We start from the raw sequence: 27,763 nt of genomic DNA, 5'->3' as shown, positions 1-27,763 counted from the left end.
TTGGGGTGCCATGTCATCTGCTGGTGTTGGTCCACTGTTTTTTCTGAGGTGACGCCTGACCTTAACTCCATAGATAATCTATGGGGTATTGTGAAGAGGAAGATGCGATATGCCAGACCCAAGAATGCAGAAGAGCTGAAGGCCACTATCAGAGCAACCTGGGCTCTCATAACACCTGAGCAGTGCCACAGACTGATCGACTCCATGCCACGCCGCATTGCTGCAGTAATTCAGGCAAAAGGAGACCCAACTAAATATTGAGTGCTGTACATGCTCATACTTTTCAGTTGGCCAATATTTCTAAAAATCCTTTCTTTGTATTGGTCTTAAGTAATAATCAAATTTTCTGAGATACTCAATTTGGGATTTTCCTTATTTGTAAGTTATAATCATCAAAATTAAAAGAAATAAACATTTGAAATATATCAGTCTCTGTGTCATGAATTAATATAATATACAAGTTTCACTTTTTGAATGGAATTAGGGAAATAAATAAACTTTTTGATGATATTCTCATTATATGACCAGCACCTGTATATGTGGAAAACCAAAGAACTGCGAAACAGTTCTCATGGTCTATTTCAAGGCCCAAATAATGAAATTAATATTTAATGACATTGTGTTTTGAATAATCTTGTGCAGTTGGAAAGCGAAGTACTCTTGAATCAGTTAACAACAACAACAAACACAGGAACATTCACTCGTAGAATTTTTATTATGTACAGGCCACATTGTACAACTGAAAATCTCAATTTCAAGAGCCTTAGCTGTGGATTACAGTGTCACAAAATATTCAACAAAATGATACAACCATATTAAAATTTCAAACATTTGAACGCACTGAAAATGTGAGAGGAGATGCCATAAACAAACACGTAACTGACTGCAAGACCAGAAAATTGAAAACACAACAGAGAATGCCAAATAAATACTGTACAACAATTACTGCATGGTACAAACCCTGCCTGCAGGCCAGCAATGTTTTTGACGTTTATCAAACACATTTACATATTTGTGTTAAACAGTAACAAAAAAACAAAACAAAAAAACAACGTAGTGTAACATAGCAAATGCAGGACATGTTAAGTGCAGTGCAGCATTTTTTTTTTGACAGACACAGAAGCTGCTCCTCCAAACCTAAAGAAAAATAACAACACGCATCTCAAAGTTCTGACTGCAACACATGCCCAAATCCTGATCTGACAAAAAGCACTAGAACTAGGATCTAAAGAAAAAAACAAAAGGTGTTAAATTAATGGCATTGTGGTTTTTGTCTTCGAAATGGATCAAAACAAAATGCTTGAGTATCTTAGTCCACAATACACCATCATAAAAAAACCTTGGAAGATGAAATACAGTAACAATACTGTGCTGGTTGTAATGACCTGTTCCTTCTGCGCACCTTTGGGTTGACTTAAGCCCTTTGAATAATTAGTATCAAAGCTGTCCATCAGAAAAAACAGTCCGTGTGTGAGCCCTGAGCTGCTGTACTTGTACCTCAGCAAGTCGTCCGAGTCGATGAAATCCGTCATGAAAGTTCCTGGAAGCTTATGGAATAATGTGCGTTTTGCCTGAAGAGCTTTGTAATTTATGTTGGAGTTTCTATAAATGTTTTAAAAGAGAACAAACATGGAAATACAAAAGAAGAACTTTTTTTTTTTCATGGGGATAATTACTAAGAAATGTTATATTAGGTTAGATAAAACAGCTCTTTTTGCTGCCTGGGCACCAAAATTCAAAAGCATGACCTGACTTGATTATATTATTTGGCATTCATCAGAAGGAATCCAAAACCTTGAGCTCAAACAATTACCTGAGGTCTTTCACACAAAACCAGAGTAAACTACCTCAAAAGCACACATATATCTTACAAAACGCACCGTATTTCAATACACCGTGTTGGTACAACTGCAAAAATTTCTCTCTTAAGATTCACTTTACAAAAATAAATACTCTTTTTCCATTCTTTGTAAAAAAAAAAAAAATAATAAAAAAAAAAGACGAGTAGCCAAATACATTGCAATGTAAAAAAAAAAAAAAAAAAAGGTCAAAATTCTCCTTGGCCATCTTAAACGTCTCACTATACACAGCACCAGTTCAAACAGTGTTTCTGAATTTGATGAGGCGGCTGGAATGTATACTTATGGAAACAACACGTTTCTGAAACCAGATCCTTAGAATAACAGTAAAAACCAGCCCTCCCCCAAACAAAAACATATTGAAGGTAAAAACGAAAGATTTTATTATAATGGGACTATCTGGGCCTGTATTTTGATGAAATATTAGCTTCTTATTACACAACATGTTTGTTCTTTTCCACAATGCAATACAGATATGGATGACACTTTGGAAAAACAGCTAAACCTTTGCACAAATTGGCGACAAATATCTAAACATGTTTCAAAACAGATGCATATTATTAGCCCAAAGAATAGCAAACCTCCCCAGTGAAATAAATTGTTCTCTTTCATCAGTAATAAATACGTAATTTAATAACAGTATAGAAAATAAAAATCAAGCACCAAGATAAAGGAATAAATAAAGGGAAAACGTCTCTTGCCTCATTTGAATGCTACCTTCAAGCACCTTTAAAGTCAGTGTCCGGAAGCCCACTAGGTGGCAACAGAAGACCAAATATAGCTAAAAACTACCCAGTGCTCCTCAGCGAGCTATAGAAAACATGACAAGATGAATACAAACGTTTTTCTTTTCTTTAATTTCTCACAAAATGTGAGAAGATTTTGACTGTCAGGTAGTTCAAGCCGTCATCCTGGGTGAATTTTGTCTTGAGGCAGTTAATGCAAATTTTCTTCAGTGGAGGAATGTGCTAGGAAAAGTAGGTTGCAATCACAAAATGAGAAGACCAAAAAAAAAGTCAAGCACCTTTATGAAATCAGTTCATCACTCTTTCTTAAAATGTGCATCCTCAAAGTGATGCGTTTTAGTTGTGGGAGGCAGCATGCTAGTCTTTGCTTTTGTGGAGTAAACCTGATTTTGGATGTCAACGTTGAGAACTGAAAGCCTTAAAAAGTGATGTTTTCAGTCTTATTTCCTTTCAGTCGCCTTGTTTCTTTGGATGCATATTAGCAAAACTAGGAAACCATGTTGAGTTGAGTGAAGTGTTTAGTCACATGATTCCTCCGCTTGGGGTTGATTGGTAGCCAATACCATGATTTTGAGCTAGTGTGTTCAACCAAACACATTTTATGCCCCGTCACCTTTAACACGCACGCTCAGCATCCCAAATCTTCTGCAAGCGGTGGCTGCCATATCTGGACCTACACAAAGAAGGGTTTGTGTCTGCTCAGTTTGAGAATCTTACCCAGACGCTGCTTCGCTGTAGCCATACCTTTCTTCGGACGTTTCCCTACAAGAAAGAAAAGGGCAAGTAAAATAAAAAATAAATAAAAAAAAATTTATTTGATCATTTTTAATTTATCAAATGTATTTATAAATATAAAAGATAAACAAAAACCATAGCAGAAAAAAATAACAAAATAACAAAAACAAATACAAATATAAATAAAAAAAAATATATATATAAAACATGAACAATAAATAAAAAACAACAACAACAAACAAAAGCAAAAAATGAAAACAAAATCAAACAATTAAAGAAAAATGAAACAAACAAAACAAACATACAAAACCAAAATGGACAAGACTGACTAATATCTTAAAAGTGAAATGTGCAGGTTTTGTGTTAAAATATTTAATGTGTAGAGGAAATCGTGCTGCTGTACCTTTGGTGGCCTGATTGCTGATTGGTGGAGGATTTGGAGCAGGTCTCTTGGACGGGTGCAGAGGTGGCGATAGGGACGTTTCACAGTATTGGTAGCTCAAAGTGGGGCTTTCCCCATGGGCTGGGGAGTGTGTGTGACTGCTCCACGCCTCGCTGCTGCTGTTGCTGCCGCTGCCCTGGCTGTCCATGAAGTTCTTGTGTTCCTGGATCCTATGCTTGAGTTTGGCGTGACGTTCTCCTTCTGAATCACGCTCCCGAAAGCCCTCCTCCTGAAGATAGTAAGAAAAGAGATTTAAACTAAAACATTGGCCATTGGAATAAATGCAAAATCAGTGTCAATTGAAGTTTAAAAAAAAAAAAATGCAATCTCTCTTGTAAAGTAAGCCAGATTGGGTTTACCTGTGATGAATTGCTGTCTGAATCCTGGTTCTCCTCTCCTGATGCAACCTCCTTTCTATCTGAGAATGGTAAAAGAACACTTGCAGTGGTTTATCAAAATAATATTTTATTGGAAAAAGGGCTGTTTAGCACTAAAAACTTCATGAACTCTTACTGTAGTCAGGGGAGGGACGGTTGGTTCGGGACCACCAGGATTCCTGTGAACTGCTGGGATCTTCTGACGGGTGAGAATACAAGAGTCCTGCCATAGACAGCATTCCCTGGATAGCATCCTCTTCAGTGCTTGGCGAGGTAGCAGATTCACTGCAAATTCAATTTTTTTGTAAGCTTTAAACCAGTGCATCTCAAAAACACACACACAACCCTAAATAGTTCCCCAGCATACCGACTCTTACCTTTTAAGACAATTTTCAAAAGTGTCAAGGTTTTGCCTGGACTGATGTGTATCCATTGTGTAGCCAGAGCAACTTTTGGTCTTACTCTGGTCGTCTCCACTCCTCCTAATCTTTTCATCTTCCTCTTCCTCTGAAGAGCTTTCAGATTCTCCCTCAGTGCAGTTCTTTTTCTGCATGGACAGGAAAAGAGGATCATTCCTAAACTTGGACTCTATGCGCTTCCTGTGCATGAGGGGAAATGACAACATACCTGTGTAGTGTACTCCGCATCTGATTCAGAGTCCGAAGAGATGTCTGAAAGCACTAGTTCTCTGCTCCTGAGATCTGAGCTCTCTTGCTTATTAAAATCTGTGGAAAAAAATGATATGATATTTTATGCACAAGCTGAGAGAATAAGCAATACAAGCTGCTGCAATGTGTTTTAATGTTAATACCTAGTGACTAGAGTACACACAATTGCTTAAAAACAATATTGCATGCAATATTGATTGGAAAATATTTAATTTAATTTAATTCTTTTGTTGTATATTATCCGCTGACTGTAATGAATTTGAGACTTGATTGTACCTGCGAAGGTCTTTATGTCTCTGGCTACATGATGCTGCTTATCCTCCTCTTTGATGTGAATATCCACTTCCTGTTCTTCCTCTTTAGGTACTAGTTTAATCTTGAGTGAATCCATCTTCACATCTCTGGAGCCTTCGTCTTCATTTATCCTTGGTCTTTTCTCTCCAACATGCTGCCTGTTATCTCTGCGTGGACAATCAGATGGGGATTTAAAAGGATGTGTTCCCAAAATGACATGACCAAAATAAATCCAAAAAACAACCGTTGCAACTGCAAGTAGAAATGACTATTACCTTGCATAATCCTTCTAAATTTAACACTAACTTTCATCAAATCCTGCATGAGTCATGTGGTGATTCATGCTAAACGTCCTGCAGCTCCTGACTAATGTGTGATAATCTTCATAGGTTAATGCGGTTTACCTGATTATACGTCCGTTACACAGCACCAGACGCAGGTCGTTATCCAAACTCCGCTCTGCCACTGCAGCTGAGGCCGTGGAGACCTTGTTGAACTTCAGGTTCAAGGAGGCATCCTAGAAAAACAATAGTTTTTTTAGATGATTCTCTATAGATTAGCCTGAATGCTGTTTACGGTTTTCGATAAGTGAAGTGAAGGGACATACAGCCAAGTATGGTGACCCATACTCAGAATTCGTGCTCTGCTTTTAACCCATCTAAGTGCACACCCACAGCAGTGAACACACACACACTGTGAACACACACCCAGAGCAGTGGGCAGCCATTTATGCTGCGGCACCCGGGGAGCAATTGGGGGTTCGGTGCCTTGCTCAAGGACACCTAAGTCGTGGTATTGAAGGTGGAGAGAGCACTGTACATTCACTCACCCCACCTACAATTCCTGCCGGCCCGAGACCCGAACTCACAACCCTTCGATTGCGAGTCCAACTCTCTAACCATTAGGCCAGTACTTCCCACGACTTCCCCCACAAAATCCACTAACCTCCTCATTGGGACCCATTTCAAGTCTTTTTAAGACTTCCTGGGTGTGCTGCTCAAAGATGTCGAGGTTGGAGGGAGCTTTAGGGCTGTGAGAGTGATGATGGTGCTGGTCACGAAGACGTCTGGCTGTCCTGCGTGCGTGAGAACCTCTCTCATGTGCCCACCTCGTGGAAGGACACGCAGAGAGTCCTTGAGATTTCATTAGCTTGCTTCCGCAATTCCCATTCTGATAATCCTAGGGGTGTTTGAAACAGCATTGTGAGAGAAATACAACAACTTCAATATTAGTTATAATGTAGCATTGAGAACCTTTCAATGTCCAAAGAACCATAACACTTCAGAAGACTACACTATGAAAATTTATTCATAATAAAATCATTTTACAATTTGCATTTTAGGTATTTTGGGTTTGCTATATTGGTTAATATGTAATAAATAATAAGTTGCACATTTATTTACTTATTTTTGTTCAATTAGTAAACTATTTTCACTGATTATTTTAACTGATGAATTGCTGATGTTGCAATTGTATGCTCCATTTTAAACACTACAAGTGACTTTAGCCATTAAAAATGAATGATATATTGAATAATATTATTAGTAGCATTTGCAAATATTAACCTTATGTGAATATTAGCTGATGGCACTCTTGTTGCTTTAAATGAAGATTAAAATCAAAACAAAATTATATTAAAATTAAATCTTTCTGGTGTTGTTGAGTTAAGAAACATTATTTTAAAAACGTAAATAACATACAACATAAAAACTGTAAATGTATTCTTTTAGACTTTACTGTCCAAGTAAGCAAGTTTCAGTAGGTTTCAAGCAGTGTGGCTTACCTCAAGGTACTGGATTTCCTTGGTGAGCATTTTAATCAGATGGCTGGGTCTGATATGGTCAGGGACCTCGCTGGCTGGCTCTGTGACCTGCGGAAGATGAGCACACATGGCAGACAATAAGAGGTTTGTGCCACAGAGCAAACCTCAGGTTCCCATCCAGAACCACTGACACCAGATACCGGCCCCTGTGGGACGCCCCTTGCCCTCATTATTCCAACAGGGATTGCAACGTACAATGGGATGATTGCAGGTGGTTTTAGAGGCAAGTTTAAATTTGCATTTAATCTGATAAGAGTTTCTGGTGTGGTAAGCCACTACTTCCTTCACCTCTCTCTTTAGCCAGTTACTCAGTGCAGTAATCAAAGCTTTCACTCCCTTGATCAGGTATTCTGGAGGCAGGCAGTTATCTTCCCGGTACTCTGACGACAGACAATAAACAGTCGATTAGAAGGGACACCCGGGAACGTAGTGGCAGCACGCCAGTGATTGAAGTGCTCTGTATTGACATGCTGAGTGATTTCAGATGACGTACCTTTGAGAGTCTCCAGCAGATTTTTCGCTACATACCAACAAATGGCCTCAAAATAAGGAAACTTAAAGAGGTCTGGAGTCTTCAGTCGCCGCTCCATCTCATAGCACCTAACAGGAGGCCAGAATTAGCTACACTTGAGCCACAATATATATACACAACTCCGAAAATGATCATTAAACATTTTCTTTAATTCTTTAAGACAATTGTTTTGGTTCCCAAGTTTGGTTATATAATTACAACTTTATTTTGTTTTACTTTTATTTTAGCTATTGCTGTTGTTTTTATCCTTATTATGGTTTATTTGGTTGTAACTGATAAGTGGCCAGTGCATACAAGATAACTATCAATATTTAAGTATTTAATTTTGTTGTTGTTGTTGTTGTTATTAGTATTAATACAATTTGTTTTGTTTTGTATTTTTCTTTAATTTTTTGCCGTTTTGTTGTAATTATTATGATTATAATAATAATAATAATAATAATAATATAATAATAATAATTATTTTTTGTTATTACCAATAAGTGGCCAGTAAAGTCACCAGTATTTAATACATTATTTTTGTTGTTTTTAATAAAAGTTCTTCATAATGAATAATTCTCCAATATATCCCTGTCTAGAAAGAAAATGTCCCTATCAGAATAAAATAAAATTAATAAACATTATTATTATTGTTTTTATTTTATTATAAAAAAAAATCAATTTCTGCTTCGATTCTCCTTTATAATGATAACAACAACAACGTTTTCTTTACTTTTATTTTTGCTTTATTGATACTTTGTTATTATTATTACTACTCCAATTACTCTTATTATTATTATTATTAACACTTAACTTTTCCAGTTAAATTTTTGCTTTGCTGCTCTGTTACCTTTGTAATAATAATAATAATAATAATGTTGTTAGGGAATTCCTTCTGAAAAAAATAAGTATGAGGAAAGAAAACTAAATATCTGCTAAAACTTAATCGGTTAACCTTTGGTAGACGCAATCAAAGCTAACAGACTTATTAAAAGCCACAGCACTTTATTTCTAAATTTAAAGAGATCTCACCTGAGCTGCATGCCTATGTTGAGGTTGTGGAGGAAGTTTCCTCCGAAAGCCATGCAATCCTGAGAGGTGAGAACCGCATGGATCCATCCTGCAAGAGAGGTCAAGAGTGTGTGAGCAGCCGAGCGGCAGATGCAGACACATGCAGACATCTGGTCTGAACTGCAGCTGTCTCTCAGCAGACAGTGAGCCATTCATATCCGCTGTACAGCAAAGCTGGACCCAGACAGATTTCACCAAATCCACTCAAAGGTTTTGGACAATTCAGATTTCGAGTTCACAGAAATGTCACTCCAACACCCCCAAACATGCTTGTTCAACTAACTGTATAAATGCACAGGACTTTAGACATAATGGCAAACAAAAGCTGAGATGTGTTTGCTGGGTGGGCGATTCCACGGCTAACTGAGAACTGCTGAGCTGAATTAAAAAACCCCCAGAGTGTTTCAAAAGCACTGCAGAGCCCACCACACAACCAGGCTGTCAACTACATCCACGACTTCCTGTCTACGCTCAAACATATATGCCACATGCGAAGGGTGGAGCGCATAAATATACGTTAGTTTCAGAGCAACTTTCATACCGTAGGTTTGAGGGACTTTTGAAGTCTGTCTCACATCGGGGAACGCGTAGGGTCTCACGGTCATAAACCGATCTGCTTGTGCCATCAACACAGCTGGGAACCAGATTCATTTAAGACCACGCATCCCGACCTGCTCATTTTGGGTGTGGGGGTTCATAAAACATTCAGATTTATGAAACCACCCATAAATATCCTATTATATGATCTCATATATGATATGAAGTCATGATGACGATATACTTTTGGATGAGTACTGTCGAACCATTGGCACCAGATTGGATAACACATTGCTAAGATTCATGTGGCTTTCTGGGTGGTAAGAGTTTCTGCTCGTTCCTGTTACGTCTGAACCTGAAACGAAGAGCACAAATCAGCCTTGGCCTTCCTGTGGAAGCGCCATTAAAGACAGCTGCTCCACAATAAGTGGAATACCAGTTCCTCTACGGTTCCTCCTGCGCCAACATCCGTGTGTCAGTAAAAAGTCCTGAGATAAACATAATACTTCTTTTTTCTCCTCCAAGGTGAAGTGTGACACATTTGCATTACTAGCAAATAAGATAATGAGTGTTTTAAAGCAGGTTTTCACTTAAACAGTAGCCCCGCCCCCAAATTAAACCATTGGTTAATCCTCTTTCTATGCCAGGTTGGCTTAAAGTCAGCATGTAGCTGAAGTTGTAATCGTATTTTCTTCCCAGTTGTGACATATATGGAGTGGAAGAGCTACTTCAACAAGAAAATAAAATGTAGGGTGTGACTTGATCTTGTCCATCGGAAATAGAACGGATCATTCTCATTTGCTTTTACAATCTCATCATAATACATAATACAAATATAATTTATTTTAAAACGCTTATTTTTATTTTTAACAATTTAATATCATCAACATATTTAAATATTTTTACAATTTAATTTAAAATAAAATATTTTTTATAAAAATATATATATTTTTAAATTAAAATAAAATTAAATATATTTTTTAATTAAAATAAAATAAAATACTAACCTGTCGGGATCAGGAGAGTAGTTCCCTGCTGCACGACACACTTGTAGCACTTGTCCACTTTCTCCCCGAAGAACACTTCACTCTGGTTTGGAGACGAGCTCCACTCCTCATATAGTGCAAGGTTGGCTGGGGTTGGCTTTATCAAGTAAAAAACCTTCTCCCCCTGGAGATAAGAGAGTTAAGAAGTCATTTATTATCCCTATATTCCAGTTGGTATCAAATAATTCAGCTATTTTATTTTTAAACAAACAATAAGGTACAGTATCGTTCAAAAGTTTGGGGTCAGAGGATTTTTAAGGCTGCATTTATTTGATCGAAAAAACTGTAAAAAGTGTTATATTGTGAAAAATGATTACAATTTACAATAACTGGCTTCTATTTTGATATACATTTTAAAATCAATTTTATTCATTTGATTTTGAAAAAGAGCTGTACAGCTCACTTTTGTGGACTTTTTTTTGTCAAGATTCTATGATGAATAGAAAGTTCAAGTGTTCATCATGTGAACTTACCCACAGGACGTGGTACCACACAGATGTGCCCCCAAAATCAATATGGAAGTCGGTATAACTGTCCTTCACACCCATTAAGCAGTACTTCTGCACAAAGGGCTTGGGGAAGTAAGAGTCATCAGGCCAGTAGTTCTCCACCCAAGACATCTTCTGAGCAATATCAGGAACCACCACCAGCTCTGACATCCTGAACACAAGACATTCAAGCGATCATCTGAACAAAACACCTTTGTGTTCAACATCACTTTCATACAATACTAACTTGGTGTCTGAAAACTCGAGACTGATGACGTTGAGGACTTTGGGCCGCTGAGGGCTGTAGTAATACTTCACAAACACACTCAGTTTCATCTTGCTGTCCGCTTGCCTGGCCACATCGATGACATCAATCACTTTGTCGCCTCCTGTAAGCAAAAGGAGCAAGTTGAGTGATGTGCGTGTGTGGGCATCAAAGGAACAGAAACACAAAACAAATATCATTACCAAAACAAACTCAACAGCGATAAATTGCAATAATCATTAAATGGCCATAAAGCATATTTTAAATGAAAGAAAGACTGCCTTTTGGCACTGAAAGGTTTCCCAGGGCCATCTCTTCTCAGAATGTTTCTTTACAAGACATTAGCTGATGTTTATAACTGTGAGAGAGACAACTGGCAGGAAGAACATCAAAACCCATCAGAAAGCTGCTGGGAAAAGCCTCAAACACAAAGCAGGACAGCTGGTGCTTGTGTACACAAACGGCACCCTAGTGTACCTAGTCAAACAATCCAACAAAGAAGACCATAAAGAGATCATTTATTGCTGTTCTGGGATCAGGTACATCAACATGACTTGCAACACTGCCAATAAAAATCTCTATTGGATCCTTAATGGATTCAAATCTGCAGTGGTGCCTTCAACAAATATGGGTTTGATTTAAAAATCCAAGCACCAAGACTGTAATATGCGTTTATATGTGCATAAATTAAAGTATTTATGCTATTAGTTACTCCTTTTATCCAGTAACAACAAACTTTTTAATAGTTCTGGGACATAAAATGTCTTTTATGATCTCAAAAGCACATTTCCAATGCATCGTGGGACAAAAGCGGCTTTCACAAAAGCAGGTGGAGAGTGTGGTTTGTCATTATAAAAAAATGCCAAAGTGGAAAAAAGCCACAATGTTCGATTTTGCTGGTTGGGGAGCCATGAAGGCAAGCTGCCCATTGATGTAACTGAATTAGCTGGGGAGCGAGCCTGCAGTTAGCAGTCAGAAGTGCATTAAGGACGAAAGCTAGAGCTTTTCTTGCGAGCTCCAGACGTAACGTCACTGCAGCTAACTTTAACATTCATCGAGCAATTCAACTCATGTACGTAACTTTTTTTTTTGGTGGGCATATAGTCAGACTATCAACTTCCAACTATCAAATTCCCTGTTACACATCTCAATAGCTCATACATGCAAATCAGCATGTTCTTGCAGAAATTAGAGCAAAAATGTCAACAATTAGCATTTGTACTTACATTAGCAATGTGCTAAAATGTGCTTTTTTTGGGTCACACGATAAAAATCATATAATTTGGTAGGCATGAGAGCCGATGCCGATATCTTGGAATGCAGGGGGCAGATAGCCGATATAATAAAAAATAAAATAAATTTAATTAATAGTTAAGAAATGTTTAATTTGACAATGGATTAAAAAAATAAAATGTTATACATAGACATACTTATACTTTAGATCACAAAGTATTTTTCACAAATAAATAAATATATATAATATAATTAAAAAGGAAGTAAACACTGTAACCAACAGGGAACTCCGTATTCTGGGAAGTTTGTGTGCAGTGGGAATCATATTTTTTTTAAATAAAGCCAGGGTAAACACCCATTTTATGGACAGCACACAGTGAAAAAGACATGAATATGACGCTGGGCAAATGCATGAAGCAAAGCATAATTTGAAATCACGAGTTTAAAGTTTAAAGCATTCAGTTCATACAGACAGACTGTCCCACAGAGAACACGCGATCATGCTGGATTAAAATGCACACTTCACAAGATCTCACAGCTGGATTCGACTAAGTTTGCAAGGTCAAAATAAACGTCCCGAGATTTGTTTTTCCTCTTTTTTTGTTTGAATAACAAGAATGACAGACAGCTGGAATATTAGACTGCTGTCACTTTAAGAGCTACCTGGATCCAATATACTACTGTTAGATGTGTTTTCTCAGCTGTTTGCTTTCACTTAAGACCTACTGTGTTTATGAGGATACTTGCAAAAAACAGGCTTTTTTTTTTTTTTTTAAAAGTGTGTATTTAACCGTTCAAGACTTATAAAGTGACAAAAATAACACATTCAATACTAACGTGCTCTATGAGCACCGTCTTCACGTGCACAGACACCTCTCTGACAGTGCTCAGAAACAGTCTCTCAGACAATGCACATATAGTGAAATATGTTCACGGTTGATTGCATTTAAAAGGCATAAAATCACTTGTTTTTAAACCGCAATGCTTAGAAATGTGACCACGTAGCAAACCAAAGTCACTTGAGTGTGTAACCTTGACATAAACGACAGTCAAAATCCCTACTGGTTGACACTTTCTTACTGGTTAGTCGTGTCATATGAATGAGGCTTACTTTTGAAAATCAGTGGTATTTTTTTTTTAAAATAAAAACACTTAGCAGGCAGCTAGCTTAAATGGCATAATATATTATTTGTGACCTGAAAAGTTTCACGCGGTCACCAAAAGGTGTGGCAGTAGAAAACCTTTTGTCACCTCACTGTAAGTGCAATATAATCAAACTTCATTCCCAGTGGGCTGCAGGCTCCCCCTCAGGACCCAAATGGAGCAGCTGATCGCCGCGTGTATTGTGATAACAATACATTATACACTCAAATGTGAGAGGTAGAGGAGTGAGCTGTAACCTAAACTTTACGGACAAAGCTCAGTGGGGAAGATATAGCGGCTGTGTAAGCGGACACTGTAAGGACCAGGACTCTCAATGAGATGAAGCATGCTTGCCTGGTGTAAGGAACACCACTTTTATCTGCACTCTTATTTCATTACAGGTTGATTAATGTTTGCTAAAAGGTTAGGCCCATCTGACTCACTTAAGATTACAATTTGATCTCCGCAGTGGCTGGACTGTAATGTAACTATTACCTGAAGACAACTCTTAATGGAATTAATATTTAAACCCATGAAGCACTGCTGCTCAATGGCTATAATGTAGAACGCAATGGGCATATGTGAAAGAAACAGGGTGAAAAGGATGATCCCTTCTCCCTCCTTACCGACATAGCGCTCAACATCCTTGACAGAGAAAACCGGTGGAGGTAAACGAAGGCCGAGCTCTTCCATTTTGTATACAGCGATGGGATAGCGGAAGCCATGCCTTTCCAGATATCTCTGGGTGACCTGACTGCCATGCATTTGCTGCAAGATCTCATCTCCACTGCAGATTAAAACACAGGAGAATTACTGATTAGAGAGCAGATTTGAACAAGAAGTATGAACTACTCAGATGAAAAATAAGTCTTGACTCTACACTAAACAGATTTCTAGAAAATGCCACAATAAACACTGGTTTTCAGAGAACATAAGCTGTGCCCATATGCATCGTGTGCCATCATTGGCGGCACCAAGCGCTGGAGTGCTTTGTCATGATGGTGTTGGTTTCCCACAGCTGGCACACGTACCTGGGGAAGGTCCTGGCCTGCAGCTTGTGCACAAACACAGAGGTGCCAGCCTGGACTGGCTTGCTGCCATCATCTGGCTCTGTGTAGTCGTGTCTGTGCCAGTTTCTTCGCTTCTTCACTGTAAAATCAGGCAGAGAGAATTCAATACGTCTGGCCTCAGAACAATACCGCAGTCATTACTAGACTACCACAAGTACATAACATCTGTTGCACACCACTGCTTGTTGGATCACAACAGTTCAACTGACTAGACACACTGTGAAATCTCTTAAACCAGTTCCTGTCTCCATCTGATAATTAGTCTGATGATTAGAATTCCTGACAGAGAACAGAACAGAAACAGAAAATCTGCAGAACTTCATATAAATATAGTGGTAAGGGTTAATCAATAGATTCTAGCGGTCCAAAATGTGGATACATACTCAGAGAGGGTCCATGGTGGACATCACAGTTGGGACAGTGGTAAACATCAATGTCCACTGCATAGTGCTCTTCTACCTCAACACAGCTACAAGAAAATAAAAATGTGAATGAGTTAATGATTTGTACACAAAAAGTTTTCTGAGAATACTGTGTGTACAATGACAGATGAATTCTTTGTTTTTATTAAAAAAAAGTAAAATCTGAAGACAAATTTATCATTCAAACATATGGTGTCGCTAAGTTTTTTTTAATGTGTTTGACTTTTCCTTATGCTCTCCAAGGCTTCATTAATTTGATTAAAAAAAAATAGTAAAAACTAAAACATATTGCAATTCAAATTAATTGTTTTCTTTTGAAACATTTTAAAATGTATTTTGTTCCTGTGATGCAAAGTTGAATTTTCAACAGCATCATTACTCCAGTCTTCAGTCTTCTGCTGCTGGTTATTGCTGTAGTTGTAGATTATTGCTGCTGCAGCAAGCAAGTACTGGAACTTGCTACTGCCAGTGCATACAGAGATATGGTGCTGTGAGTATTTAAGACATACTGCTGCTGCAAAAATAGCATATAAAATAACCAGTAGCAGACCTACACAGGTGGAGCTGGGGAAGGTGAAGGGGTTCAGAAGAACTCTAAAGTTGTGCTGCAAAATGCGCGAATGGATGCTAACCAGCCATTTAAATGTAAAGCAGTAAGCTCATTGGCTGAGTATGCAACACGAACCAATCAGCTTGTGCCAAGTCATTTAATGCTGTGAATATCATCAGTTATATTATGAACCCTTCAGCCTGCGCCATCTAGAGTTTCATGAAAGAACTCTGCTTTTCTGCTGCTTGATATTTTTGAGGAAATGGGATACTTTTTTCCTGGATTCTTTGCACAACATTTATATATATTAAATGGAAATCTTTTGTAACTAATATATATATATATATATATATATATATATACATACATATATATATATATATACACTGTCCTCATCTGTAAGTCGCTTTGGATAAAAGCGTCTGCTAAATGAATAAAATGTAATATATATATATATATATATATATATATATATATATATATATATATATAATTTTATTTTTTAATGCATGCTTTCTGAATATATATATATATATATATTTATATATGTCATATATACACATATATATACACACACATACACACACACATATATATTATTATTAATTTTTTTATTATTTAACCAAACTTTTAAACGGTAGTTTATATTGTGCTTCTTCACTCAAATAAAGCTAAAAAGGACATTGTTAGACTACATGGTACTTAAAGTCAGTGCTAGACGGAAGTTGCTAAATGTCCATCAAACAATTCGACAGTGGCTTGCACTTGCTGAAGGAGCTTTATTGAAACACATCTGAAGGGTTCAGTAGCTTTGCCAACAAGCATCTTATCGCTCAAGATCCATTTGCCCCACTTCTTCATTTTCCCACTTCCAGCCGCACCCTCCAATTGACTATAAGGCATGTTGTTTCACAGGAAGTCATATGACGAGCTAGCTCTTGGCATTCTGTGGAGATTCATTAGCCAGACAGGTAATGAGGCCTTGCATACTTCTCTGGCTCAGGTTTTGCTCAGTGTTGCCAAAGAAAGCAATTTCGTTAACTCCTTGGTTTAAGTGTTACATTACCCAGAGTGAAGTGCTCCAAACAATGAGGGATTCACATGGAGACTGCTTGACTAGCTGGAAGTAGCCTGAAGTAGTCTGACACTGCAATATAGTAAACGATATGCAGGATATACAACATGGCTTTTTTTTTTTTTTTTTACTTTGTAGCTTCAATTAGCACATATAGCACATATAAAAACATTCCAAAACATGCTTGAAATGTAATCCTGCTGGAGATTGAGCAGATTCTGCAGTGACCGAGGAGTAACACCAGACTGGGTCATCTACGGTCGATTATGTTTAACCCCAGAAAGGCCTGGCTAAACCAGAACTCCAGATGTGAGGTTACATTTGTTTGGGCTCCAGGGCACGAGACATGAGGTGAAGGGGGAAGGGAGAGTGTTTGTGTTGGAAACAAGTGTGGGAAACAGCAGCATAGAGTGGCAATGGTGTGTTCACATCAAAAGATGTAAATTAGCCTTCTTACTGGGAAAATTTGGGGATTTGTGTGTTTTTTGTTTTTCAATGCCACAAGAACAAGAGGTATTACATAGCCACATTATTAACAACATAAGCTGCAAAACAACAAAAGAAAGGTTACATAAATTTCAGTCATTTTAAACTTGCTGCAAAAGGTTTAGGCATAAAGTCCAAGGATTATGAGACCACTGCAGAATTATGACTTTCTTTCTTGCTGTTCAGATTTTTACCTCTCACAACTGATTTTTTTTTCCTGCCAATTATTTGTGACTTTTTACCTCATAATTCAGAATCTTTTCTTGCATTTGCAATATATAAAAATATTGTTTATACATGCAATTTAGACTCTGCAAGTTTATCTTGCAATTGTGAGTTATCAGAACTGTGAGATGCCGGAAACAAGCTTCCAAATACTTGTACTTTCCTAATTAAAAAATAATTGCATATTATTCTTTACATTCCAAAATGTCATTTTGAAAAACAAAAATCACATATAAAAATACACAAATTTCTATCATACACCCCAATTTTCTAAAGTTTTCATCCAAAAAAACAAAACAAAAAAATCTCAAATCCCATTCACATAGGTCACCAAGATCACCAAGTTTGATGACATGCAGTACCAATGGTTTTTGGTTTCACTGAACTGGATTCATGCTAACCAGCTTGGTTTGAAGTGGCATAAGGGTGAGAAAACCATTTGCATTATCCAAAAATGAACTAGTCAATTGTTTTATACAAAGAAAATGATGCACCAATCGGAAGCAAGTGCCCCATATCAACATCTATGTATATTTTTATATTTTTCAAAGGAGCCAGAACAATCCAATCTAGCAGCCACTGCAGATGCTGGCCAAGAACCTTCCCTCCTTCTGTTTCCTTCAGACTTTCAATTGTGATGAGAAGACCAAAAAGGACATGCAGGAAGTGACTAATAGACATCATTACATCACAGCGCCTCAATTCTTGACCTACTGTAGGACGAAACACCAGTTTTCTCCTCAAATCTGGGAGAAAGGTCTACTCCTACTCTGAGTAATCTGTGGTGAGGAACACTGTGTCACTAAAAACAGATCTGACTCAAGAGTTTTTGAGCCACGATAACAGATGCTGAAACATTCTGTTGCCAAGCAGGATGGGTGAAAAGAACAGCACTGGGTGGGAGAGAAAAGACGGCTTGAGTTCTGAATCTGAATGAGTTCAGGCCTCAAGAGAGCTGACATCACAAGGGATCGCTGGGTTGCTAGCGTAACAAAACGATTCAGGCAGAAAGAGAGAATGATGCAACATGCACAGAAAATATGAAGTGCAATATTATTGGCAAGTTTCTGCTGTGGAGAGTTAAATTTTGAAGAAATGGTGATCAAATAATTGAGTGATGTACTTAAATAAAGAGTAACTTTTTGTGTGGAGGGGGAAAAAAATGCAGTGCAAATCAATGTGGACCAGCAACTGAAGGTGAACTATTCCTTTAATAAAAGTATTTTGAAATAAGTAAAATATGTGAATAAAACTACAGAAATTGTATACACTAACATTATCAATAATGGTTTCAAAAATAAACCAACTGCATATTTTTCCTTTTTAAATAAAACAGCAACAATAAGAATAACATCAAAAACAAAGAAAAACATTTAATATAGTTAACAAAATATAGTTACATTTATAGTTAAATTTATCAATGCTACTTTTAAATTATTAAAATTCATTTATTAAAAAAATATTAACAACTGACTATTTTAGCATATATTTGTGTGTGCACTGCACTATTTACATGCTAAAATAAATAAATAAATAAAAACGAGGTTCTATCTCCAACGGATCTTGTCTTTGAAGGGTTTCTTTTCTTTAATTCTGCTTTGGAATTACCTGAGAATAAATCTATGATTGTGCTTCATGCTCCTCTGTTAGAGTTTCCCTGTTAAAATAAATGAGCAAGCCATGTTGTCACAAACAAATTCCATAAAACCTCATGAGACTTGCTAAACTGTGCACTTTTCAACCTCAAGAGGGTGGTTCAGTGTGAAATAGGATAATATCATTAAAGTATGAGAGGCACAGTAACAGACTTGTTTGTTTCGGTGTTATTTTATTCATTTAAATCTCACCAAGCTATTGCATTTGCTCACTGCAAAGACTTACACTGTTGCACTGGTATTGCATGTTGTTTTGTCAGAAGTGTGTTTGTGTGTGTGGTGGTGGTGGGGGGGGGTTCTTGACGGGAAACAGAATGTCACTGCATCTGTCCAAATCCTTTGTCTAAATAGGACACACATAACAACATTGCGATAATGTACTAGATGATCATACTGGATGATTATTTGACTAAAAGCTGATTGACTTGAGACACAAACAAGCCTCTAGGCACCGTTCCATCCATAACATAAATCTGGGTTGTTCGTGTCTGGAAGAAAGAGCCTTTAAGCTCTAAAAAGATGTTGGGATTTAGCCTCAAAAGACATGAGAGCACACGGAGTGGCTGTGAAGGGCGGGATACTCTTCCCCAGTTGAAGAACGCTCTGACAGAGCTCTCATGGCCTGCCATTTAGCTTGAATGGAGATAGTCATTACTCAGCGGAAATGTAGGCTTGATCAGGAGACGGAACAAGTCCAGGCAAACAATAAGAGGATGTGGCCATTTTTCTCAACGGCAAGTTTTTGGATAAGTCCCCATGGGTCCCCCAATCAGAGCACAACATTTTTCTGATGGTTCCTCAGATAATGGGTTTTGTGCGGCTGATCCTAGCAAGGGGTTTAATAGCAGAAGGTTGGAAAATGCTTGAAGGCTCCTTTGAAGGAGTCATCTCAAGTACAAACCCCAACACAACCAATGAGATCTCCTGAAGGCTTAACCAATCATTCACGTAGACGGCAAACAGATAAAAAGAGTCTCCATGGTGATGGCAAGTTCACAGGCAGAACTCACAGTATGTAAGCCATAGATCCCATTACGCTCTCAGAATCCCACTTTGCAGTATGGCTTGAGCCAGAGGCCTCCTTGCCAACAAAAGCATGCATGAAGATATGGAGAATTTGAACTCAAATGTGTATTATTCCATCACAACCGCTCTAGATTTGTTCTACTAAAGAATAAGGAATGGGAATTGAAAGGAATTTAATGATTCATAAAGATTTAGAAATGCTTAAATGGATAGTCCACCCCAAAATTATTACTCTGCCATCATAATCTACTCACCCTCATGTTATTCCAAGTCTTGCATTTAATCACTTAACATTTCTACATATTTATTCCATTTAGTTTTTTTTTGCTGTCTCTATTTCTTTCTCAGATCATTATATCTTACATACTGTTACAGTTAATGAAGTCAATAACTTAAATGTAGGTCTTTGTCGTCACAAATGGGAAATTGACGTTCTTTGCAGATTTGACTATGAATTTATCACAATCAACCTGAAGCAGCATTTACTTGGGGCCAAGCATCTTTTTATTGGTAAACCTAGCAAATCTGCATATTCAAAGTTTAACAAACTTGAATCCGATGCAAAATTTGTGTCTGGAAATATTTCGCCTTTTAACGCTCCTCACAATAAATTCTAGATTGCATGGATTACAATTCAGAAGATTGCATTTTGCCTGAAAAATCAACCAAATAATGTTAAACGTGACCACACCTTAAAGCCCAAAGTATACTTAGTTTTTGTGCACATACTCTTGCAGAAGCGTACAGTTGAACTCAAATTGACAGCCTGCGCAAACGCAGGCAGTCGACACATGCGCTCTAGAAAGCTTCATCTTTGTCCAGTGTCTGCTGTATTTTTCTCCAGAAGTTATGACTGATAAAAATGTGTACTCTTTTTAACTAAACTAAAGTTGCGGTTCTCTCATAACCTTCTCCCACAAGTGCTGGTCAATGTGTGCATCTGTGGTTCTTGCATTCTCCACTATTTTGTTGTTCCATCTCTTTAGTTTCATTTTCTACAGTAAAACAAAGCCTGAGCCACTGTTGCCACCTAGTGGAACAACTGGTTTGTGTAAAACCAAGTCAATGCACATGTACGACCTGTGTGTACAACGGCCCAGTCCAAAATCGCATCCTAAACCCTTGCGGTCTTCCTCTTTCGTGACATAATGCCGCCATGACTGCCGGGTAGAAGTTTGTTGCAGAGCTCGCCCCAGTGGGGCTCTGAAGAAGTGCGGAGAGAGGGCGAATAGTGGGCGCTCGCGAGCACTCGTCTGAATGCTAAAATGATGAATGGGACACCTTACGGTCTCGTGGATTCAAAGGACATGTGCACACGGTGGTCATTGTAAGTTGGTAAGACCGCAAGTGTACATGAAGTGTTCCATTCGGGACTGGGCAAAAGTAGGTTGTGCGCTTACAGTACACTAGGGCTGAAACTCTTCCTCAAGTAACTCGATTACAAAAAATGATCGAGGCAAATTCCTCTGCCTCAAAGCCTCTTTTAATTTATTTTAAATCTCACGTCAGGTTCTTTCGCAATTATTTTTTTCTAATGTGACAATGCGTTTACGTCACCCACAAAGCTGAAGGAGACACAAGCGCTGCGTCCGAAATCGAGTACAGCAAGGAGTCAGCAGTGTTTTGATTTGAGGGTGCAGGCAAACGTAAAGAGAACGTCGTGGCGTGTGTCCATTGCAAGATAGAGCTGGAATACCACAACTAGGGCCCTATGATTTCTGCAATGCAGTAAACGCAGAGGGAATCGCGGAATCCAGTCATAAAAATGGAATTTACTGTTTAACGCGGAATGGCACGGAATTTGCCAAATTTTGAATGAATTAATCAAATTTAGGTCATTGAACTTAGATCAAATCACGATATGGACTAATATCTGTAAATATTAAGCTGGAACAGTCTATTTAAATATGAATCCTGCATGTTCTGCGTGTCTCTCTTAATGAATGGAGCAGAAGTGCGACTTCCTTTATCACACACACTGAAGCACGCGTGACGCTCCGGTGATTTCAGCGTCTGCTGTCTCACTAAATAAGACGTGAACACATGAGGATCATCTCCAGAACTGCTTTGACAGTCAATTCATGAGCATTTGACCGTTTGATTTGAGTAAAACTAGCGTCACATCACATACACAGAACTGTAAAGGTACGTCAACCCGTCAAAATAAAAGTCCTGTATTACCATTGTTCAGCAGAATGTACAAAGCCTACTACTAAAAAAAAATAAAAAAAATTTTTTTTAAGGTTTAATCACACAACATTTCTTCCTAACCTACAGTACACGCATACTAATTTTGTGATGAAATTTGCATCACGTGCACAGTACGCAGACTCTTGCGTACATGTAAAAACTGAAATATATTTTGCCTTTAAGGCTTTAGAAGATTTTTCATATACCACATAGTGTTGCCTGAGATTTTAAAAATGTCCATTTCCTGCTAACATTCGAGTGCTGTAGAGCAGATTCTAAACCGCACTGATTGGCCATAGTGGTGACCGAGTCAACAGATACAACTGTGATTGGCTACTATGATCATTGCTCCATGCTTTTCACAGAGCGCTCACACAGAAGCACACGAGAGTGTTTGAAAGTCACATTTAGACACGGCTTTCAAATGCTCCTGTGTGTCTTCTCGATGAAGACCGTGAAGCGATGCTCATTGTAGCCAATCACACATAGATTATATGGACTGCTTTTTGAGCTTAACAACCCATGGTCACCAGTCATGTTCACTGTATGGAAAAGAGCAGCATGAACACTCTGCTAAACATCTCCTTTGGTGTTCTACAGAAGAAAGCAAGCTCATACAAGTTTGGAATGACATAAGGGTGAGTAAATGATGACAGAATTCTCATTAGTGAAACTTGCTGAAAGACTCAAGTATAGTTCTATAACCTCAGGCCTGGGTGAACATGTCATAATTAGCTTATTTACTTGACTTTATATATAGGGTCTCTAACAATGAGGTGGAAGTTGGACAGCAAAGCAGAACCTGACAGTGACCTCCCATATCCTTCAGTCCCAAGATTGAGTTACTAATCATTTAGCGGACACCTCATCCTGTGTGACCTGCAACACTAATTGCAAAGACAGTCCTCCTGGAATAAACTAAGGTTTAGTGCTTTGCTTGAGGACATAATGATAGAACAGTAAGATAAAGTGGCTGAGCAGGACTTGAGGTAAACCCGCACCCTTTGTGTTAGCGAAGATCTACACTCCAAAGAACACAGAGGACACTGTCCGTTTTGATGTGTGGCTGCACTTATTTGCTAAATTAAGCCTGGCTGAGAGAAGTCAGGGAGGAAGCCGTGGGCAAAAAAAAAAGCTCAGCCAACAGACAGTGAAGCAGCAGGAAACATAACATAAAACGAGGGTAACGAAAGATAAACCAAGCCTTCCCCTCTCCCACTTTATGTCTCTTTGTGAACCAAACCATCTGTCTTAGACGCAGACAGCCCCTGAGAGAAATGAGCACAGGAAGCTGCATTTAGCAGCATAGGAAACTAGGCTTTATTGCTTCAAACCCACAAGCTTGGCCTAGACCATCACCCCAACAAGAGCTGCGGACTTCCTCCAGACGCTACTGTGCTGCAAACTCTCACCTTGTTTAGAGATCAAAACACAAACAAGACTGTAACTGCCGCTGAAAATAGCATAGACTCGTATAGTTTAAACTAGATATACTACCGTACCAGTTAAAAATTTGGGGTAACTTTTTGGAAATAATTACTTTTATTCAGCACGCATGCATTAGATTGATCAAAAAGCAAACACATTTATAATGTTACAAAAGATTTTATATCAAATACATACTGTTCTTTTGAACTCTTTTTTTTTAATCCTAAAAAATCAAGTGCAAAAACATAAAGCAGCACCACCATTTTTAACAATGATGCTAATGAGAAATGTTTCTTGAGCATATTAGAATGATTTCTTGATCAAATAAATGCAATCTTAATGTGAACATAGACTTCTTTCATCCTTGGTTTGGGGCGATATTTCCACAGCTCTAACTACTTTCCCTTTTCAAAGCAATAAAATACTATAACAGCACTTATTAGATATGACAAATGTGACAGATGACCAGTGAGATCATCCGGTCTAATCATAAAGTGGATAATGGTTTTGAAATCAATAGGTTGGCAACCTAAGGCTGTTAATCATAAGGAGTCTGTGAAAAATCCAAATGACAAACAGCACAAATAATGTTGTTACCAAAGACTATAAAAACCCTATATGCAAAGACTTGTTTAGAATCATGCAATCATTTTTATGCAAGAGATTTTATTGTCATTTAGCAAATGTAACTAGAGATAAGATTCCATCAGATTATCATTGCAGAATTTTATCCTTATTGATCACAGCAAATGATCATCTCGTCTTCATTAATAATCCCTGATGTCATACAAACACAGGGTGACATTACGACCCGTCCAATCCTAGTAGAAACCTGGGCTGACTAGCCAGAAGTCATCTATCTCTCCTCAGTGTTTTCAGCCTCAGAGGGACGTTGATGAATGGGGGCTTTGAACTTGCCTCTGGGCAGCCAGGCCTCCATCAATCTTTCCCCTCCTACAAACACACAAGCGCACCCATGCACGTGCATGATGCATGCAAATACATGCACTATTCAAAAGACAGACCAGCAAACAGAATCACAGACCTTCGAACTGATTTAGGAGGATTTTCTGAGGATAAACTAACCATTAAACGAGTCATTAGGAAGCATTCCATTTCTAAGGTCACTGTAAATGCTGTAAAACTGGCCTGCACCTGACAGGTAAGGCATGTATGGGCAGTTTTTTGAAAGGTTGAAACTGTACAACTGAGCCTCTATCAGGAATGAATATCAGGAGTTTCATAATCCTCTGAGGCCTTCACCCCCAGCCGCTCCTGCCTCCCAAACCAGGCTGTGCATGGAGCCAGATAACAGCCAGCCCCCGGTGACCGGCTAGACGGCTTAATCCCATTGGTGGCAGGCAGCAGTGCCACATGGAACCTCTGAGTAACAGAACAAAACACATCAACCACGCATTGCAAAAATATGATTAACCTGTGTTATCAACACACCACAATGTTGTAATGCAGAGATATAAAAACCGTTTGGCAATTGACTTGCAATTGAAACAAACAGGCCTACTGCAAGAATGCTTGAAAACCATGATAAATATTTATATTCTATTAGAAGGGTGGGGAATTTGGGTTGTGACCTGTTTCTGATTGACCTCTGAAATGCTATTATTTAGAAATTTAATTCAGACCATGTCAGTTCCACGCTGGTGTGTGATTCCTGGAAGACATGCATTAAAAACAGAAAAGTGGCCCAATTATATATTCAAATAAAAGTAATGATAATATTTTTTTTTTTTAATTTAAATCTTAATTTATATAAATTGTAAAAAAATTATATATATTCAAATAATGTTAATTATAATAAAATTATTATTTGTATGTTTTTATTTTATACATAAAATGCCAATATTTATTATTTTATTATTATATATGAATATAATTTAATATGAAAAATTCAATAATAATATTAATAAGTAATATATAAATACAAATAAAATATAAGTATTCTTTAAAAATATCAAATTTAGAAGGTCTTGTGAAAATTTAATCATATTTTTAATAATTTAAATAATTTATATTAAATTTCAAAATTACATTCCAATGTTAATAATAATAATAATAAAATATATTATTACTAATTTCACATTTATATAAATGATGCATTCTATATATTGAAATATTATATTGAAATATTTAATCATAAATTTTATCATAATAACAATAAACGATACAATATATAGATAATACTTATAAATTAGAAATAAATATTATTTAAATAATATCAAACTATGAAAATATTTTTAATTTCAATATAACATATACATACACACACCATCAAATGTTAATAATAATAATAATAATAATAATCTGCATTTGTTTAAACATTTATGCTGTTTTATGAAGACATTTTATATATTTCTGGTTTAATGAAGATGTTATTATAAACAATAATAAAGTCCTACCTTGTCTATAACGTTTTTTTTTTATATACATCTTTTTTTTTTAAAGCTAGTAAACTAAAAACAAACGTGCCACCCAGCTATTTCACACTTACACACAAGTTGCAACACGATGTTCTTGCACGCTTTCCGGCAATATTTACAGTTCAGGCCAATTTCATCCCGAGCGTTTCACACATGGCTTCAGATCCACGCTGCACACGTCCGTCGGTACCTGTCCCTTTAAGAGGCGGAACCGCATGCCCATATTTGTAAAACTGGGGGATTTAAATGCCCGACCCCTGCTGTCAATCAAAAAGACCAAACAATCACAGAAGCCTCAGGCGCTGAGCTCCATTACAAACGTTACTTAACTTTTTACATTTAATACTCCCATAAAACCTACCAAACCCCAAAATCAGACGCCACTTTCCGAGCAATCCGTAACGCACATTTAAAGCATTTAACGCGAGAAACGGGGAAGAATCTGATCTCGTAAACTCAACCACACGTCTTTGTTTAGTTACCCCCCCCCCTTCCCGTGTAACTTTTCATCGAAACCCCCCTTTTCTTCACGCTTCACAGACTGACTGCTGCAGTACAACCAACAAAGAAATAACCTGCATGTCATATACATTTAATTCACGAGCAATACAGGCTGCATAAATATGAAGCAAATTATGAAAAATTTAAATAAGCCACCAAAAATATCTATTCAGATGTTGTTTGGCCAGTCAGCGTTTATGTCAAAAGTGAATTTCACAGTCTAAAACTCTTAAAACCGTTTTATTTTCCGTTAACTTCTCTACAAAAGGAGACCATCGTAGTTTATAATATTTTTAACCATAAGAAACAAGATAAGTCTTGAGAAGAAAACACGCATGCACGTGCAAGTTTCAGCACCACATCCATTATGACTCCGTTCGAAATCATTGCTACTCTTTTTTAAACCGATTTTCTCTTCTTTTTCTTTATTAGTAGTAATAGCTGCCATGTTGTTTTGAGTTTTTTATCTCTCTTCTTACATTATCATTTCAATATTTGCTTTGAAGTATAGCACGTTGCCCCAACTGCTGTTAAAATATGCAATATAAAGAAACCTTCACTTGACCTCTGACATACAACAATCACACGTGCACTTCGATGCTGACATTTATTTACTTTTATTATGTGAGACAAAACTACATAAGGGGTTAATGTCAGCTGATGCTCTGCAACTCCTCGCCACAAAGCTTCTGAGAAAACCCTGCGTGAACCCATCTTTGCTGCTCGGATCGCTGGATTATTATAGAAGCCGTGGAAAAGAGGCAAACGTTACTGCAAAAAACACTGAACGAAGCATAAACCCACGGGTAAAACGAGCGTTATATAACAAAACCTGCAAACGGGGCGTTTAACGGGTGGACATATTGACAAAGCGGCGCGTGAAATCGCTTCGGTGCGAGCGAGCTCAACGCTCGGCTGACTGACACCAGAAGTGCTACAGGATTTCATACGTGGATGTTTTTGCTGTCTTTCCGACGCAACGCGTGACGAAGAAACGGTTGAAATCCTTACCTGCCGTGAAACCAGTCCTTACAAATATCGCATTCTATCATGAACCGGCTCACATCGTATGGCTGCCGGCAGACGCAGTACAGCTGGGCCGTCGCCATCTTCGGGACTGTCCCCAAACAACGCACGCAGCCGAGCTGCTGGGATCGAGCGGGGCGGGGACTCCTTTAATTATGCGGAAACAACACAGAGGAGCTGCAGTTTACATGTGAAATATTAACATGAGAGTAAAAGCTGTTTAAATGTGAAATCCTGATTTGCGTGCATCAGAAGTATTTTTAAATTTCAATGAGCTACCAGACAATTTAACATTTAATTTCAGGAGATTAGACTCGAACACTGTCATGCAATATTGTAAAATTAGTTTCTTTGGTCTTGTTTAAAATACAGTTCTTATAAGGGAAAAAGAGAGATATTTTCCACCATATTTTATAATATACATGTTTTCCTGT

At 37.7% G+C, this 27,763-nt stretch overlaps 1 protein-coding gene across 1 annotated transcript; it reads right to left on the bottom strand.

The window, feature by feature from the left end:
• Nucleotides 1-696: 696 nt before the first annotated feature.
• On the bottom strand, nucleotides 697-27,448 carry kdm7ab (lysine (K)-specific demethylase 7Ab). The gene is made up of 20 exons (XM_059536642.1): nucleotides 27,315-27,448; nucleotides 14,691-14,776; nucleotides 14,269-14,386; nucleotides 13,864-14,024; nucleotides 10,844-10,985; nucleotides 10,582-10,768; nucleotides 10,070-10,232; nucleotides 8,487-8,574; nucleotides 7,437-7,543; nucleotides 7,232-7,323; nucleotides 6,905-6,991; nucleotides 6,067-6,300; nucleotides 5,526-5,638; nucleotides 5,104-5,288; nucleotides 4,787-4,884; nucleotides 4,537-4,706; nucleotides 4,296-4,444; nucleotides 4,142-4,200; nucleotides 3,744-4,011; nucleotides 697-3,367 (listed from the first exon to the last, which is right to left on the bottom strand). The coding sequence occupies exons 1-20, from the start codon at nucleotides 27,410-27,412 to the stop codon at nucleotides 3,279-3,281; spliced, it is 2,694 nt and encodes an 897-aa protein (XP_059392625.1). The 5' UTR covers nucleotides 27,413-27,448; the 3' UTR covers nucleotides 697-3,278.
• Between the last annotated feature and the right edge of the window lie 315 nt (nucleotides 27,449-27,763).

Source organism: Carassius carassius, chromosome 43, assembly GCF_963082965.1.
Source record: "Carassius carassius chromosome 43, fCarCar2.1, whole genome shotgun sequence".
Lineage (NCBI taxonomy): Eukaryota > Metazoa > Chordata > Actinopteri > Cypriniformes > Cyprinidae > Carassius > Carassius carassius.
This window is presented reverse-complemented; position numbering and strand designations above follow the sequence as displayed.

Excerpts from the sequence above, each read along its gene's own strand:
- kdm7ab (XM_059536642.1), bottom strand. The coding sequence starts at position 27,412 with ATGGCGACGGCCCAGCTGTACTGCGTCTGCCGGCAGCCATACGATGTG. Across the intron at positions 10,986-13,863 it reads GGATGTTGAGCGCTATGTCG|GAGGCGACAAAGTGATTGAT; the intron begins GTAAGGAGGGAG and ends TTTTGCTTACAG. Across the intron at positions 10,769-10,843 it reads CTCGAGTTTTCAGACACCAA|GATGTCAGAGCTGGTGGTGG; the intron begins GTTAGTATTGTA and ends TCTTGTGTTCAG.